The sequence below is a fragment of the Dermacentor variabilis genome, chromosome 1 (genome assembly GCF_050947875.1).
Source record: "Dermacentor variabilis isolate Ectoservices chromosome 1, ASM5094787v1, whole genome shotgun sequence".
Lineage (NCBI taxonomy): Eukaryota > Metazoa > Arthropoda > Arachnida > Ixodida > Ixodidae > Dermacentor > Dermacentor variabilis.
This window is the reverse complement of record NC_134568.1, coordinates 247,114,558-247,133,717: the sequence shown is the minus strand read 5'-3', so window position 1 is coordinate 247,133,717 and position 19,160 is coordinate 247,114,558. Positions and strand designations below refer to the sequence as shown.

The 19,160-nt window shown below is 45.6% G+C and overlaps 1 protein-coding gene across 1 annotated transcript in view; it reads left to right on the top strand.

Moving 5' to 3' along the window:
- tral (LSM14 family protein trailer hitch) overlaps positions 1-19,160 on the top strand; it is a 46,399-nt gene that overhangs the window by 18,107 nt on the left and 9,132 nt on the right. Inside the window, exons 5-6 of the mRNA XM_075672842.1 lie at positions 7,955-8,090; positions 17,171-17,363. Coding sequence (XP_075528957.1) covers positions 7,955-8,090; positions 17,171-17,363 — 329 coding nt within the window. The remainder of the gene's footprint in view (positions 1-7,954; positions 8,091-17,170; positions 17,364-19,160) is intronic.

Sequence of the window (19,160 nt, the reverse complement as noted above, 5' to 3'; positions counted from 1 at the left end):
GTGTACCAAGTAATCCGTTAGCGTTTGACAGTGCTTTTGGTTGCTCGGCAAAGGTGCTCAGTCGATGCAGCATCCACATGCAATAGTTTCTCGTATGCCCAGACACGAAAGGGAGAAGCCACAAAATAAGGAAGCTTTTACACTCGGTGATGTTTTGTCTTAACTATTGCTAATAAGGTGTTCGTTTTCTCTTCCCCAGCTCGAACTAATGTGGATAAAATGCGGGGCACTTTTCATAAGCACTATCACTTGTGTGCGCTTTGCCCTTGTAGCTTTCCCTTCATAGCCACAGAAAGCTTATACACAGAATCAAATGAATGGCCACTCCATCTGCAGAGAGCTTGAATCAGCCTCACATATTTTAATGACATGCACTCTAATCATGAACAGCGCTGTTTTAATACCGTTATGACACGTGCTAAGTTTTTCTATAATCGTTCCTCTATAAGACCTCTTTTCTCAATGCGTGTGAGGGAGCTTGGCAATTAAATGCATGTCCCACTCCTTGAGCATCGCTTAATGCATCCAACCAAGCTGTTACCTCCTTGAGAGTGGCAGGTGGTAGAATGTAACAAATCTTTTCTAGAAGTTGCAAAGCACGCACCAGAGGTTGAAATCTAATGCATTTCCTAGAACTCAAAGTACAAGCACTCCTGCACAGAGTTCTACAGATGCTCGAAGTCAAATGCCGGGGTGTCTTATACCCCTGTCACTTCGGCACCCGCAAACTCCGTTGAGCATGAAACACCCTAACGGAGATTGACGGCAATGAAGTTGCGGCTGTGCTACACGGCACAGTGCGAGCTTTCGACGGGCGCCGCACAGGATAGACATGGCTCTGCTGCTGCGCTTAATTCCGCGTGCAACTGTTCATATATACAGTCGCTGTTAAAGTAATCTGTGTATTTTTTTTCTTTTTTTTTTTATCGCGGTATGTAATAATATAAAATCGCAGTGAGACTCTTTGCGGTACGTTACCGCAAGACTTTTGTTTTCCATGCATAGCGAAGTTGCAAGCAATGCTGGCCACACTTGCGCTCTTGCTTTTATGCGTGGGCAGCGCAGGTCACGTTGGGTCGATGCGCTTCGAGTTGCGATTCCGCTGTGTAATCGTGCATGTCTGTGTTCTCAGTGAGCTCAATTGCTGCGTGTCACCCGGAGAATTTACCCGTACGGCTTGAACGACACGTGCGGCTCGCATGTGTATAAAAACGCGAAATAGGGGAGCATTTCCTGATTTGGTGTGACAAAGTATTTGTGTAGTGGGTACAGGCGCTGATGCTTATTCGGGCTCGGCAGTAGGCTTGAAGAAATCGTGAATGCACCGTTGCACGCTGTTCTGTTTACGCGCAATCTGATAAGCCTGAATCTCGAAGAGGGTCGTATGGTCACTATAGGCGGCTGAAAGCACAGTCGCTGCTTGTACACGCTCCGCATGCGGCGGCAGCGTAGCACATGGTGCATCATCTTCAGACTCGAGAGTCATCGTCCGGCGGTGCAGCAGAAACCTGACGAATGATCTTGCCGTCGTCGAGTTCTGCGCATGTCAGTACAGCAATATCGGCACCTATGAAACTCAAATGAGATGGTGTCCGAAATCGCAATGCAACCACTGCGCGGGTCTCAGCAGAACATTTTCCGCGTCAGTAGGGAGCACATCGGAAGGCGACAAATCTTAGGCCTCCCGGCACCCACTTGCCGGCATTCGCCAGCGCAGTCTACGCGGGCACTGTCAGCGCCATTAGACACTTGAAGCGATGTTTCCGTAGGCTACGCTAGATCACCGGAACCTCGTCAAAGCACACAAAGCAAACGCCACCGTGCCGACACCAGTCGCATAAACGAAAAACGTGGCCTACTCGCAGCGTCGTGCGCGAACAAATATGCTGCTGGATTGTCTTGACATGGCTTACTAAGCTGAAACCGAAACTGCTGTAGAGCCACTCTATCGAACCAGGCAGAAACGGTGATGAGCGGCGATTTGCAGTAGCGCCACTTCGTGGGGCAGCAAGGAGGCTCCGTTCAAAACAAAAATGGCGTTCAGCAAGTCAAACCATGCACCGGTCAGAGTTGGTGCATGGTGCTCTCGATCAAGTTGGCTCAAGGAGTGGCCAAAAAATCAGACGAGGGGTTGCAAGGTGTCCAAACTTTCGGCAGTTATACATTATGGTCTATGGGGAGCATGGCGGTGCCGCGAAGCAGACCGAATAATCATGTCCGAATTTTTGGAGTCCAGAAAATAGGTTGGCGACTGTATATCTAGCCAGCACGTCATTATATGCTGGGTGCCTGGCCATAAGGGCATCGAGGGTGGTGTTCTGGTGGATGAGATGGCCACATCAATTGCATTGCAAGCTATTAAACCTACAGCTGCTGTCCCTGCCACAGATCTGAGTTTCCTTTCTTACGAAGGAAACTGCAAAACCATTGTCAACGCTTGTGGGATGCAGAAACAATTAAGCTGCATGTGATGGAGCCAGTTAAATTTCTGGCCCTCCACAACAGTCGCACTGAACAGATGCCCTATTCTGCCGCCTCGGAATAGGACGCACATTTGGTACCCATAATTTTCTGCTTACTGGGAATGAACCTCTAAGCTGTGGTAGATGCATGGAGGGGCTGACCGTCCTCCATGTCCTCATGCAGTGTTGGGAGGCTGAATCGGAGACATTTTTTCCTAGCATACCGGCAGCACATCCCTCTTCATCCTGCCACGTTCCTGGGTGCAGAGCTGTTCTTTCATACTAATTTCCTGAAATATGTGGTCTTGCATGTTATTAGCCCCATACATTCGTAGTGCTTCCTCTCTTTAGAGGTTGCCACTGCAATACTAGTATTGCATAGCATATGCCTCCAGGCCCTTGTTTCAAGGGCTCTGGTGAGGCAGTAGTGCTGTAGCCAATGTTTGCAGCTCGCATGTTTTGTATATTGTATCATTTTTTTTCGCAGTGCACTTTAAGGGTCATAGTGCACGTCATTAGTCGTCGCCATAATCTTATTACACGTACATTTTACGCATTTCACAGCAACTATCTTTAGGCCCCTTTACAAATGTCGCATCAACTTCATAGAACTTGCATTCCACTGCGAAATTGCTAACACTGGCATGGCGCTCTTTGGCCATACCTGGCCCTTGCACCACTAAACAGCACCCATTCATTCAAAGTTGTCCGAGTATAGGTGTCTGCAACATCAAAAACTCTTGGTATTGATGTCCGAAGGGAGCGCATGCCATGCACTGAGTTCAAGAGCATGCACAAACTGCAGAGACTCCTTCGACTGTCCAGTCATCTTCAGATTCTTCACTTTTGGGCTGCAGTCTTTCAGTTTTGGGCTGCAAACTTTACATGCAGCTCTTAAATCAGTCAAGTTCTATGAAATCTCAATAATTCAAATGCTGTGGTCCTGTCAAAATTATCTTTCATTCTGTGAAAACATCCACTAACTCGAATGCATTAGGGTTAGACTAAGAAGCAGCAGACAGCATGTGCCCACACTGCGGTCAGCAGCATGCCATGTTTGAACTGTCTGCCATTGCAAGTACTGTATCTTGGTACGTATTACACGCACCAAAAATTAGAAGAAAAAAAATCCAGTGCCATTCCACTCTGAAGGTGGATGACCAGCAAAGCTGTGTATGGGGCCCCTTAATGGCAAACTGTCCATTCCCGTGCTTCAAACTCCGCATGCACACAAATGGAAGGCGAGGCGCTACTAGTTGGTTCTCCACATTGTTGGGGCTTGGAACATGATGAGGCACTGAGACGTACATACCCATGTATTCTAGCAAAATGCGGTGCACCTTTTACTAACGAGTCCCAGCACATAAAACAGACATGCACCTTGCCGCTCTCCGAGGGCACATACTGCTTCACTGTAACCAAGGCAATCGTGCATTGGTCAACGTCCCGCAGGGCAGTAATGGATGAGAGGTCACTTGAAAACCACAAGGGGTCGCGCACAACAGGCCACACCAAATTTGTTCCCCACAAACTCCCTCCTTTGGTTATATTCATATATAAATTCGCGTGGACGATGACAGCCGCCCCGAGCACTCCGAGGAAAGTAGACGTGCGTAACGTTCGACTGGACTGCCACCGCGGGAGAGTGAAAGAAAAGATGTGTAGGCGTGGCCGACGAGGGTCAGCATAGTATGTTATCAGCTTAATATCTGATACCGGTTGCATTTGGACCCAAAATGTTAAACTTTTGCAAGTTGGCCGAGTGCGTGCTTCACCTCAGCAGAGTGTCGGCCCAGTATTGCAGTATCTTTGTAGAGCAAAAACTGTCGGCTGATCTTGGACATCGATCTGCTAGAAACTAGCCGTATACAGCTTCGCTGTAAAAGTCAAATATGGGTGCGGGTTATAGTACTACGTGAATTGCGCCTTAAGGTGCGGATTCACGGTAGCATGTGCCATGCTGCTCCATTGAATGAGCTTTGTCTAGTAGCTTCAGGTTTTTGTTTGCAGATTGCAGTGGCCGAGAAGATATGTATTGCATTGTCGATTTGTCCCAGTAGTAGTTCTTCAGTGCTCAGTCTAAGCGCAGAGCGCTAAAGTCTCTCCTGCTTTTGCACTGCCTCCAGTAAAGTTTTCACCAGCTAGTGCTTCACTTTAAACTGAACTCGACCTCCTTTGTAAGCATTGTGCTGGAGTTTTCCTAATGACTGCTGATCAGATTTTATTGTGAAGAAATCCCTCTGCTATATCTTGTATCTTCATTTATCTGGCCGGCTCGGCTTGTTTCTTCCTTTGTATGTTGCGCTGTACCAGTTCTAAAAGTGCCAGAAGCAATCGCATGTGCCAGAAACACTTCATGGTCGCCATCTTGTTTGATGATCACCCATTCAAAATGGCACACATGTTGCTACTGGCATGTGATAACGGCTTTTACACTCCTAGTGTAGTGCGTAATGTGTGCTTGGGAGAGCAATAGGCAGCAAAAACAAGGAAATCTACATCCCACTGATGTGGAACATGGTGCTTGAGATGGCAGTGACATCATGGAGTGCCATGGATTGGGCTGTGATTAAGCGATCATCCAGGAGTATGCATCCTTTTCTTAAATAACGCTGATTTCGGTGCCACCCGACAGGCACTGCGTGCTGATTACACTGGAAGTAGACTTGCGCTAAGGGATTGGAATCTCAAACGTTCGCCTTCAAGTATACGAGATACGATCACTTTCGCGCTTGGCACCGGAGGTGTCGGCGTCAATGGGTGGCAGCATACGTTGGAGAAATGCTACTGCTTGCATGGAGCGCTGTAGGTCTATTCATTGGCATGTTATGCAAGATCTTGTAAAAGTAATCTAATTTCTGAAAGCAATGAGTACAAGGCTCCATGGCAGTGCTGCCACTGCTGATCGACTCATGCAGTGTACTGTGTACTGTCCACAATGCGGTTGTCAGCAATGCGGCAAAGCCTGCCAAAGTAGGCTTTAGAATTCTGACAGGAAAGTTTCGTTCTGCGATGCATTACGTATCTGTGCTCTTGTTTCACCTCAACGAAATTCTCGTGAAAGAATTTTTTGGCATCCCCGGTTGTATTTGTTATTGCGAGGTTCAACTGTATCATGAAAGGGAAATTATCATCCTCCCAAATGTAGCATGCAGCTACAAGGGAAGAACCCATGCAGGTTTCTCGGAAAGAGTACTTTGCAGTTGAGGAAAAATTCGACCTGGCCTGGGACTCGTACCCATGACCAACGGCTTTCGGGGACGGTTTCTGAACCATCTGAGGCTAGCAGGTCACAGTGCGAGGGCAAATTTGTTTCCTTTGTATCTTCATGCTGCATTCGGGTGGATGACAATTTTTCCCTGCTGTCTATTCTTTATGCCTGTGCCCATCGCACAACTTTCAAACTAACAGTTGTCATATAGCTTCTGTACAAGTTTCGCGTGGCAGATCCTGTCTTCCTCCATATAGCCCATACTCTTTAGCATTCTGCATTTCTTTATACTAGACAATCGTGGGCGGTATGGTGGCCGACACCTAGAAAAGTTTGTCCTGTGGTGCATGCAATTCTCTAGAATGCCAAGAACATGTAGCACGATGTGTTGCCAATGGCTATTTTTCCATACTGCAGGCCAGTCATTGCCCATGCAGGAGTGGGTATATAAACAGGTTAGTGGTAGAAGGTACATAAAATTAGTAATTATTCATGGTGAAAATTCAATACTGTATTAGGCTCATAAGAGTCAATGTTATCGCAACACACAATATCATCGGGCAAATTGTTCCTGTAGAAGATAGCTGACGGAAAAAGTATTTGTGAGCGTTGGCATGACCCTATGGTTGGTGGATTGTTTTGGAATGATTTAGTCTCGGTGAGTGCATATAGGAGTCTCGCAGGTAATTTGAACGTGTTATGTTGAAATGGCCATGGTATAATTGACAAATCGATTTTTGTTCTGAAATTATTTTCTGCAAAAGTGGTTTAAGGTTTGCTCTTACAAGCAAATCTGAAGCACTAGATTGCGTTGAGTGATCAGAGTATACAAGTCTGACTGCTAGTTTTGTGTGCGTTCTATTTTATTAATGAGATGTTTTTGATGTGGACTCCAGATTGAATCAGTGTATTCTAAGCATTGCCTTATTGTTTTGTAAGCATTTAGTTAAATTGGGTTCAAATTGTTAATCATCTTAATATATTTTTCCTTTAATATCTTCCTGTGGCAGGCTGGAAATAGTAAACAGTCCCGGATATCAACCCTTCTGCGTATTTTCAACAGGAGAGCACGTGTGTTCAATCCATTGACTGTTCGCTAAATGCCACCAAGGGCACTACCACTACTGGAGTTGCCATTATGGTTGGGTGCATGTGCGAGGTCCAGCCAAGTTCAAGTTACCTTGTGAAAGCTAACTTCAGCATCAAAATGAAAGCTTGGTCCTGTAGAAATGCATGGCCACCAGCCAGGACCATTGGAGAAATATTCAGCAGAGAAACTTTACTCTTTTGCATTGCCACATGTAAGCATTCCCACACGGTGAACAGTTCTCGACAAGCATTGGTTCTTTCTGCTGAAACGGTGTGCTGAAACGCTCGCCACAGGCTGGAAACATTCAGACCATTTTGCTGCAGAACAATGAATTTTGTCTAATGGTAGGTCTATAGTGACTGTCGTCTTTTGCGTTCCCTAGCTTCATCTTTTGAGGCTTGCTTCCATGAGTGACCCCATTTCACATCTGCCACTCGGTAGAAACTTGGACTGCATCGCAGAGACACAGCACCAATGAAACCCAAAGAGCAAGTGAAGTGTGGGAGGCAGTGATTTGACATGTGCAGTGACGCACGTACTAGGCACAACTTCAGTCAACCATAACCATGGAGCCACCATGGCATCTGGGAAAGTGGGCTAGTCTCTCACCCTGGAGGTCCAGGTTAATTCCCACCCAGACCGAGATTTACCAAATTTTTTTTCGAAGGCATTAATTTACTTTATTTACAGAAACCTGCCTAACAAATTTGACAATCCGAGCATTTTTCTTTTTACTCATTGCACCGTCCACTATTTTTGGTACCATCTTTCGGTCACGCTGTCGCCCACAGCAATATTTTTGTGTAATGGGCCATATAATGCTTTTGCATTAATGACCGAAAAATCAAGTCTACTGTATTTTCTTAAATGTCTTTTATCATCCCTCCTGAACTTCTAGAAGGTTGTTTGGTGCTTTAAATGTTGAGGATACACGTAAGTCCTAGCTCACAAATAGGCATGGTACATTGTCTTTCCTCAAGCCAAGAGTTAGCAGTTTTAGATAGCCTTTTTGATTTAAATCGGCTTGTACATAATAGGCTCAAACTAGTGGAGCAGCCATTCAAGCTTGTTATGCTCTGTTCATTGTTACAGCTCCTAGTGAAGTGCATGAACCTCAACAAACCATGAACTTCTCTTCGAGTAAGTTTTAGCTGCTCGTCTCTACATTACGCCACTGTTACCTACTTTCAGGTGATGAGAAGAAAGACGACTCTGGCACTGAAACTCAAGTGGGAGACAACCATGAAGATGATGATGTGGTATATTACGACAAGAACAAATCCTTCTTTGACAACATCAGTTGTGAGGCCATTGAACGAAGCAAGGGGTAAGCACTTGTACTGTAGGCTTTCAGTGTCCTTGTTCTGCATTTTTCTCATCCTTGCCATTCCTGCTCCATTTATTCCACTGCACTGTGCACATCCTCACCATATAAAAAAAAAAAAATTGGACATTGTACCGTTCAACCCCGACAGCAAAATCAGCAGGGCAATCTAAAATTTGCTTTTTCGAAAATTCTTTGGAAATGAAATCGCACAAATAGGAAATTCTGATAGTAAACCTTCGTTTATCAAAGTTCCGTTAATATACTATAGCGAGCCTTGATCTAGGCCAGTGTTTCTTGGCCATAGGTGCATCGGGGACCCCTTGTGGACCGACCAGTAGAAGTTGTGAGGGAATCCTTGCAGTGTAGGGTGGGGACGAGGTTAAATTAACAGAACATGCACCATGAAACAAGTGCCTTTTATTGCCACCTGGCAAAGACTGGTCAAACAAAAGTGCCACGTCAATTCAATCTGGACAGCTTGTCAATATGCGGTCCGGTCGCACTTCAGCAGAGTTGCATATCTGCAGCCAAATTCAACCTGTTTCTATATATGCTTTCAAAGTATGCAAGCCTGGAAAAACCATGCTTGCATGCGTATGTTGTAGAAAACTGCAACAAAAGCTTTACAGCCATTTCATAGGGAAGGTCAAACATTCCTGCAGTCCTCAACCAGAATGCCTCAAGGCTTGCAGACATGCTTGCAAATTTTCTTCGTGCACATGCATATTCCAGACCCCTATTTGGGAATCTCTTATCTAGGCTATACAAAACTGCATTGCTGGCTGCAATACAATGGTGGCACTGGCACGTAGCACTATTGTCTAGCCTTTTTTGTCCATGAGCAACAGCATTCCTGCGATGCTGAGCACACAGTCCTGTTGCCAGAACACTGTTGGCTGTAGGTGCTGATACGTCAAGTGCTGCATTCTCTCATGAGAGAAAGTAAAAATATCTTTATTAATATTTGAATGGCGAGAGCAGTGTGGGAGGAACCCTCTGAGAATCTCCAACAGTGATTGACGGAATCCAGGCATCTTCAGCAAACCTCCATAACTTTATTGCAATAGCTCTAGTGGAGATTTGCAGTCCCCTAAATGATCTACTGAAACTGATCAGTCTTCTGGAAAATCTACATCCTTGCGCAGTGTGCTGGGCGGTACCGAAGCCAGCATGCATTAATCAGGAACTGTATTCTCGGATCTCTAAGATGCAACTGCCATCATCTCAAGCGCTATCAAAAAGTCCATGTACCACCCACTGCCATGGGTGGAATGAGGACTTCGTTTTCTCATCACACCACAGGATACCGCATTTACTCGCTTAATGATCACGCTCTTGTAATGATTGCACTCCTGAATTTTATTGTCAAAATTCAATTTTTCCCCATGTAATGATCGCACCCTGAACTTATTGCAGCAATATGTCGTGTGCAAAGTATAGCTAATGATCACGCTTACAATCTGTCGAATGCTATGCAAACGACTCTTGAAGACATACAAAGCGGTCTGCAAGCACCGAACATGCCTAAGCAGATGCCCCATTTCATTCCTTTCACCACTTTCCGCACTTCCATGAAAAGAAAGCTACAGCCAAACTTGCCTCGGCTTTCTTATTTGTAGGCTTCATAATGGTTTTGGTCAGAAACAACATAAAGGGTGCCTTTCGATTCCTCTTGTCTGCACTCATGAGCACGCAACAAATCGCAAGCAACGATAGTGGCCACGTTTACACTGTTACAAGTGTACCCTATTCATGCACTGACGCTTGTAACGCAGCCAAGATATTTGCCCACCCTTAGCGGAAACTTGCCGTATTAGTATAGCAGTGAAGACAAATGCGTCCGTTTTCGCACCATGCCCACCATGTTTCTGTCACTGGCAGCTAAGCGCGCCCATCTGTTTCTGTCTCCTCATAGTGGACATGGCTACATTATTGCTGCAAACTTGCCGATATTAACAATATTATTCATTACTGATACGGAAGGAACTGTTTCAATGTGCGTAATGTACTCGCGAGAAGAAAAATAATGAGTGTGGCACGTTCGGCTTGCTCCGCCGGCCACCATTTCCATTTTGATGTCCCGCACTGACAGCGGCAGCCGCCTGCTTGTCATCCCGCAGCAAATGCGGGATGAAAACAGAAAATGTTTCTTTACGAGGGAAATTTAACCCACGTAATGATTGCACCCCTGAATTTGTGTCAATTTTCGTTTACAAAAAGTGCAATCATTATGCGAGTAAATACTGTCACGTGGTGGTGACATTGAACACAGTAGCAATACAGTGAACGACAAAACGAACTTTTATTGGGCGAACCTGCGCTCACAAAACGGGCTACACTTATAGCACAACGATAGCGGCGAGCACGGTCAGCGATCGTCTAAAATCTGATAGCGGGTCAAGCGCGTCGGCTTTTATACAGCAGTCGTCGAATGTTCCAGACTAATCGTTGGGACCCGCGTGCCTTCCACAAAGTTCTACACCATTCGCGTCGGGCGATGAAATTGGATAAGACAAGGTTCAGCGACAACAGACAGTGGATAGAAGCATCGATAACTTTTCAGAAACATTGGATACATGCAGGCGTGTCCCGTGCCGTGTGATAACATTTGTTAGGTGGCGAAACGTGGTCGCCCGATAAAGATAAGTACACCTGTCAATACGGTAACTTCAAACCACACAGCCATGGAATGTCGGTATAGGCCGTGCTGATAGATTGTGATGTGGCCATGACATGTTTCCGGTGCCTACAAACTATCTTGGTGCTCTATCATTTTTGTAAACAAGAATGGCGGGCACATAAATGAACTGTAGCAATATGTTTTTTTGCATTCAAGTGGGCAGAAAATGCATTTTTCAGCACTTTTTTGGACTCTTCGTGTTACACGAGTAGCTAATCTGGGGCCTGACTGATACTTGTCAAAGGGCTGTATTGCACCTGATCTCGACTAGGTATTGTCCTTGCATGGGACCATTTTGTCCCATTTTTCCAACTAAAGCCTGTTTCACATACAACCGACTGCGTGGCAGTGGTCACAGCGGCTGAGCGGCACGCAGATGCAGCTTCGTTTCACATGCTTCGTTCTGGCGCGACGCATGCCACTGTGATGCAGTGTTGCTTGCGAAAAGCGCCCGTGAGCTGCGGGTTTCGGTGTGGAGCAAGGTGCAGCTCTTGAAGACCATTTCCATGTTTTGGCGTGCGTCAGCTGCGGGTTTGATCGGTTTACTAAGTTGGTGCCTCACTTTCGTGCTTGCAAACCTTGCAGAAAATAAATCCTGTGTATCAGAATGGTTAATACAACTTTTCTATTCACATTTGTCTCTTAACTCTTCATAGGTGAGCAAATGAATGGGTTCGTTTGTATTTCTGCGATTTAGGCTTGAAGCAGATGTATGTCTGCTAACAGTTCTTGTTTACGGATGCTTTAAAGCATTCGGGTGCCACCTCGGCCGCCTGGATCCAAGAGGCCTGTAGACAGCTTTCAAAGAAGCTCTCGTCCCTTTTCGCCTCCAGGCATTCAAGTACAAAGGCAGTGAGCCCTTTTAGGGCTCGGGTACGTGACCTTTTAGACTGGTACATGCACTGCGAACAAAATGTATGGACTGCCATTCCATCCCATCTGTCCGGACCCATATGGGGTCGCCATCGACGGAAAAGAGGTAATGGAACAGCACGTCTGCACAATTTGGATGCAAAGAATGGAACTCTAAATTGACACATGTCGGCAAGCAGCAATTCTGAGGCACCAACGGACATAGCCAATTCGAGTGACGCCAACATTTCCTTTATGCAAGTATGCGTCACTTGCGACGAGTACCTTCAGCTTCAATCCGTAACTTCATCCCATAGAACTCTTCTCTTATCTTTGGGGTTCTATAATGGAGTATTTTTGCAACAAGTCGACACTGCACAACTTAAGTCATGGAACAGCTCATTGAAGACCGCACGAGACATTGCAAACTGGCAGCGGACATCGTCTGCTACGAATCTTGTCTGTTAGAACTGTCCTCTCAGGTGGGGTAGTTCCGCTCGGCCACGCCCCTGCCACGTGGTATTAAAGGGACACTAAAGCGAAACAATAAATCAATTTAGACTAATGAGGCATTGTTTGAGAACCCTGCAGGCAGTCATTTAAAAAAGTTTGATTATTACATAAGAAAGTGAACGTCCAATTGGGTATCAGTATTTGAATTTCGCGCCGAAACACCAGCGCCGGTACGTCAGCGTGACGTCAGGGATTCCAAAGTAGGTTTTCGCATTTGGGCCGCATTGGCTGAATAAAGGTTCCCGAAACTTAGCATGTTTAACATTTGGTTCCTTTAGAACACAATGTAGTCAATCTATACCGCTATATGTAATTAGCAGGCCCTAAAAGATGCCATCAAAATCCAAGACGTCACAGCCCCCAGGTGCGGGAACTTAAGTAGACGTCGCCACTTGTATTTATTTCGTTCTTGCGCTTTTTCTGGCTTGCCAAACGTCTATCGTTGTAAGAGTGCTGTTTTTGGTGTAGTATAACGGTAATTTACTGATGCAGAAGAAATCATTTTTCACTTTAGTGTCCCTTTAACAGTGCTGCTCAAGGCGCTTCACCATTGGTTGCTGCTCGCAAATTTTTCCAAATGTTTTGAACGTGATTGCAGTTGTGCACACCACTCCGAAAACTGGTATTGGCAAAGGAAGCTTGCTCACACGACGGGCACTGCCCAGTTTCTGGACCAAAATCTCATGTGAAACAGGCTGAAGAGTATGAAATTGGCCATGATCCTCCGCGATCGCCCACCACCACAAAAGCAAACACCATCATTTTCATATTGCATTTACAGTAATACCTCATTAACTAGGAGCAGCAAAAAAACTGGAAAAATTTCAATACGCAAAGTTGCGGAAATTGTAGTCAAGAGTGTAGTTCTTTAATATATTCACTTCTACTGACCAGCTTTTCAACAAGAGCTTTTAAACTGGCTCTTCGTAAAGGTTTCAAAGAAAAAAATTAACACCAGGGATATCACCCAGCTCTGTTTTACAACACTGCCGTTTTATTCAGTGCATAAAACCGCATAAGGCTGGTGTGCTTCGCAGTAGCACTTGAACTTGGAAAGGTGTCCACGACCTGATTATTTCCGCCGTTGCACTCAACTTTATTTTGCAGCAAGTGCAGCACATTTATTTTGGCTGATATCAGCACCTCTCTTTTGACATTGGTAAATTCACCTTTCTGTGGCACCGTTCCTGATAAGTCCATGCCGTGTGTGTTGCATAGACCACTGCCAGTGTGACATTACAATAGCAAAACTGTTCGAACAGAATTGAAAGTTGGAGCACTACACAATGCATGCTGCACGGACTTGCCGGAAATGGTGCCACAGAAAGTGACCAGAGCATTCACAAGTGCGCTCTGGAGAGCAGTATGTACACCCCCCGCGCCTCTCAACGTTCGGAGCCTGGCGCACGAGAGAAGACCGCCCGCTTCCTCTTCACATTCGTTCCTTTCACGCAGCTGCGATCATCGGTTCCCTCGCACACTTTCACTCATACATACAGCAAGGGTGCACGGCAACGATGACGCCGACGGTAGAAGTGCTCTTGGACTGTTCATACAATCATCCCAATGCAGGGCCGCGTTCGTGCTTTAATCTGTCTTCAGAGAGGGAGATAACTGACCTGCAACAGACTGCCGCAGATGGAAAGAGCAAAGCTGCACGGAGACGATCCACGATCGTGCGGAGTTCGAATTATCGGTGGTGGTGCAGATTTCAGTGTGAATTAGCTAGATGCATTACATATTGCTTTCAATACATTGTTGGACGGACTGCAGTGGCTACTTTGAATTATCCGAAATTTCAAATTATGAGTTCTGAACTAAGCTTTTGCTGTATGCTCATTCTTGATCTTTTAACTGTAGCATCACCGTTATTTGATCACACTTTCTGGGGATTCCACTTCTTTTTTGGGGGGATGTCAAAGCTTCTGCAGACTGAAAGTGCAAAGCACAGCCTCTGGATGCAGTCCAGATTTTTGTGGTCCAGGAATACCTCTTCTAAACTCACCGTAGTATTTATCCAATCTCTCGATGCGAGCGCACGGCCATCCCCAGGAATCGCTGCAGCCCATGCTTGCAGTCATTCAGGGTCATTGAGAGCCTTGAAGATCCTCGCCTTTTCCCTCCAAGAAATGTACCTGCTTTTTGCAGTTTTCATCAAAACACCTGTGTCTCATCTTAGGCAAGTAAATTCAGAAGGGCATCCACACATGGCATCTGTTAGAGGTCTGCAATACTAAAAGCGCTGCTAACAAGAACTGTTGTTTGACTTAAGGGCACACAAACTAAATGTTACAGCATGCCCACTGAAGTGAACGTCCGTGTTGTCTGCATTGAGCGAAAGACACTGTTGCCACCAAAGAAAGCACATCCGGGCTGCCCGCCCGAGCGTCTGCTTTTCTTCCTTGCTTTCCCTGTGGCTTGCATGACGTGCCGTAAGGTGCCGCCCACTACATGCACCCCGTCGGCACGTGCTATTTTAAATATTGCTAACTCTTAAATATTCTTCCTCCGTGATTGCAATGCACAAGGCACATGTGCTTTTATTCTACGTCGCATAGAATAAAATTAAAACAAATCTCGCCTCTAATGGTAAATCGCATACGTTTCATAAAGCGAACAAAACTTAAGCGTGCTCTTTTGCAGGGCCTGCATCTGCACACTCCTCTCTTGTGTCAGGTGCGGCAACCTCGCGTGAAGCTTGGTAAACGGTCCGGTGGCAGTTTGTACCGGTCTCGGTCAAGATTGCAAGATGCACAATTTGGCTCAAAAATACTTGGAGATGAAGGGCAATAAATACATGGCACGTATGGGAAATAGTTCGGTGCCATAGGAAATTTCAACTGAGCAGATTTTTCTAGGGTTAGAGGTATGACTGTATTCATTCATGCCTCGCCACTTGAGCACTGCCACAGCAGAACGAAGAGGAACTGGTCATGGCAACGCCTCAAACATAGGACATCCTTCCTCCAGTGCAAGGTACAAGTGCAGCTCTCGCCATCTTGGTACTGGTGCACGAAACTTCGATGATGCACGAGAGCAGCATCTAAGGTCAACCATTCCGCATCACTCGTTCACTTTGAGGCAGCATGTAAACTCCCAAGCATCAACCACCTTCGCACTGTACTTGGCAGGTTGCAGTGTCCATTGCGCAGTGCTGAGGTTAACACCACTATGCATTATGCTGACAGAGTAAGCTAGACACCTGTGTTCGTGCAACTTTGACCTGGCAGGAATGGGCATTCCTTGTACAAAATAATTGCAGTTAACTAAGTAAAGATTAACAACTAAAGATTGCAGCCAAATTGCAGGCGTCATCGGTAATTGTACATCCTGCTGGTCATGTTACTGCTCTCGCTGTGCTACATGCCTTTGTAAAGACAGATTATAGCTATATTGCCAATAAGCAAGCACAATAGTGATAACGCTGTCTTCATTGTCTCCTAAAAAAAACTGAAAGTTGGTCTAGTTCGTTTTGACTCCTGAAAATTTTCTGCTGAAAAGGACAAGCCCACACATGCAGTGCTGTGCTCAATTGTCATTGGTTGTCCCTGTCCTTTTTGTGCAAATTCTCAAACAATTGTCAAGATTGGAGTGTCCTTATGCTTGCACAAAGATGTAGCCGCTGTCTTGCACAGACATTGTAGCAGCGCCAGGGTGCTGTGGAATGTGCCACAAGTTTCCAGCAGCTTGCAGCGGTGTTCCAACATGACTAGACGCCATGCTCTTGCTGTGTTCAGTGTGCTTGAAGACTCGCGACATCGTGAGCAAACTTTCTAGCATGGCACACATGCACAGAATTCATTTTACGTCAATGTGGCCATTGCAAATCTGTTCTTGAAATTTTGCTTATGTAGCAGAGCAAGGGAAAAACGGCACCCAGATACAGTGCATTGACTTGTCAACTCTGATGGCGGCCTTTCAAGTCTTGAATTCAAATCGATTCTTGGACTTCAGTGCCAAGCACTGTTCTTGGCACGGTGCCAGGCATGCTGTTGTCCTTGCAGACATGTCTGGTTCAGTCAAGTGAAATCTCTAGAAAGTGATTCGCTGGTAATACTGGCATAGAGCTTTTTTCAGAAAGTTTGTGCTTACTGGCACTATTCTGGAAAAGCTGTGTAAACTTAATGCTGAAAAAATTTAGATAAGCAACCACTGTATCTGCATTAGTGTGCCTAACATTGCTTCACACCAGTAAAACTCGGTTTAGCAAGTCAACCATTGAATAACCAGTTTCAAATGTGACTAACATTCTTAAAATTCGCCCACTTTCCAGTCAGTCTCGCCTAGTTTTCCCAACCTTCAGTTAAAAAATTATCCTTCAGTATTTCTCCAGCGCTAACCAGAATCAAACCCGTGCCACAAGAGTTCCTCAAGCACAGCAACTGGTGCAACATGCCTGCAGGGAGGGAGGGAGGAAGGGATTAATGGCATCTTTCTTTCTAAACTCTAACTCGTTGCGAGTGCACTCCTCAGGTGCATGTCAGATTTATAAAAGGGAAAACTCCCACTGTTCTGGCTGACAATGAATGTTATGCCTGAAATAGACTCCTATACAATCGTGCCGTAGTTCATTGGAGGTCAGGTATGCGGAACCATAATTCTACAGTGTCGGCAGGACAAAACCGGCCACAATTGGGAGGCCATGTTTATTGAAGCTTTCTTTGTGGTGTCTGAAGGTGCACGCGCTGTAGTCTGTGGTGGCACTGTGGCACATCCATGTAGCATTAACGCAATTAACATTCATGGCCTACTTCCCCCACTACAGATTGTAAATGCAGGTGGCTTCAGTTTGTCTATACATTGCTTGCATGATAATTGCATTAGTGTAGTGATTGAGTTCTGCTGTAAGTTTTATTGCAATAGTCTCTCCTGTGCAAGATTGTATACATAATTTACAGTACTTCAACTAAATTATGAAGGAATTGAGACAGGTGGTTGTACAACAGTACTCATTTATTTGCAGCAGCACTGCACCATATCCTAGAACGCAGTGGAACGTTGTCCTGTCATGATATAACTGTTCTTGTCTGTGCAGGGTTCAGAGGATAGACTGGCGGCAGGAACGCAAGCTGAACCATGAAACATTCGGCATCTCTGCAAACAACTGGATGAGGCGTAATGCGTGGCGGGGTCGTGGGGGAGGTTTCTGGCGTGGAGGGCAGCGAGGTGGCCAGCGTGGAGGTCGAGGTGGAGGAAATCGTGGGGGAGCCAGACCACGCAATGGAGGTGTAAGAACCCCTTTTATGCACTGTGCACATCCATTACTTTTCGACTTGGTGTTTAGGCTGATGGTATGCGCCTTCATAATGTACTGAACTATTAGGAGCACGCACAAGCTTCTGTTTGCAGCTCAGTTTAGTGGAGGCAAGTAGTTGCAAGTTTTGACTGGTTGAGAATGTCTAGTCGAGTGGCTTTACTTGATAATAAAAGTAGGTTTGCCGAGTGGCAGTGGTGTTGCCCCTGTCCGTTGAACGCTTAGTTTCGAGCAGGGAGCAATGACCACCAGAGCGGTGAACATGAAGTAACGGACGGCCGCTACACATCCAATATGGGCGGACATGGTGATTACTTTTTTTTATGGCAATCAATTCGTGAAATTTAGCATGCAGGTGTGATTTGCTATTCTGATATCATTTGTGCTACTTATTATAGTTTTTGAGTTACAATTGACAGCATCTGATGGTAGTCCCCAAATTAATTACACTTAAGTTCGTCAAGGTTTTGACATCCGCATGTTCACAAAGGCCAGTTCTGTGCAATCAAGCTATTTGCTTACATTTTAAATGTCAAAATGAGCATAAAAATGTTAATTTTCCTATGCATATTGTCTTACTAATGACTTCTGTGAAAAATACAAATTTTTTTTGTGAGGTGCAGTTCAATATGGACAGCTTTATTGCACTCATCAATGTTTCAGAATCTAAGTGCAAAAGACTATTTTTGTCTTCATTCGTTGAAAAATGGCACTTGGATGACTGAAATCAACTGCACAAAAAATGAAAGCAGAGAAAACTAAGCTGTTTCATTTGTTGTAAATATTTAAATCTTTACTTTGAGCACCTAAAACCTGCCTGGGAGTCCTTGCCTTGGCCTATGAGGACACATTTTCTTTAGATTTTGATCTACTTTTTCGCTTTGTTGCAGAAGTTTTGTGCACGTTAGTTGCCGTCAGTTTTGATCATCGTGCAGAGGTAGATGACAGCACATTCAAAACGTCTGCTCTTGTCTCTCATTGTGCAAACTCTTTATTAGTGAGTTGGAGCTGAAATCTGCCGTTGAGTATTTGACGCGAAAACTTCTGCTCTGCCGATGTCGCGTTGCCGCCACGACCACGCGCAGTCGCGCTTTCCCGGTCACCCATGTGCACCGGTCGTGCCTTGTCATCAAGCTCAGCGTCATCCACTTCTACGAGTAGTTCCCTCCTTTTCCACACCTTTCGTGGACGTCTGTACGCTTGGGCCATTTTATAACTTGATTCCTTTGGGGCCCACCGCAGAATATGTGCATAAGCTGCTGCGATCGTCAATCACGTTGATTGGAACACGTAGCTCGCTGCTGCGCAAATGCGTGCGAGAGGTAGTCGTCAGAAATTCAAATCTAGAACAGCCAAGAGGAGTGCCCTGTACGCCACGTGACTACTGCATTCAATCGCAATGCCACATTAGCCCCCCCCCCCCCCCCCCCTTTTTTTTTTTTTTTAGTTTCTTGGTTAATTTTGTTGGTGAACCATGTCGCTCTGGCTTTCTTTAGCTCCGATCTCTTCTCTTTACGATGATACCAAGATGGCGGCGCTGTGTCAACGAATAGCCGGGCTACAGTGGCTAGAATGGGGAAGTGTGGCGAGCAGCATGCAGCGCCTATGGCACGCATTGCAGCCAAGTCGCCCAGTGCGAGTTGCACCGGCTCTGCTGCTTGTAACACCACGCGCCCTGACCTGTGGGAAGTAGCGCGCATTTTTTTCTGCTGCAGCAATTTCAAAGCACAGAAGAGCGCACGCACAAGCCACTTGCTGGCTGAAAGCGAAG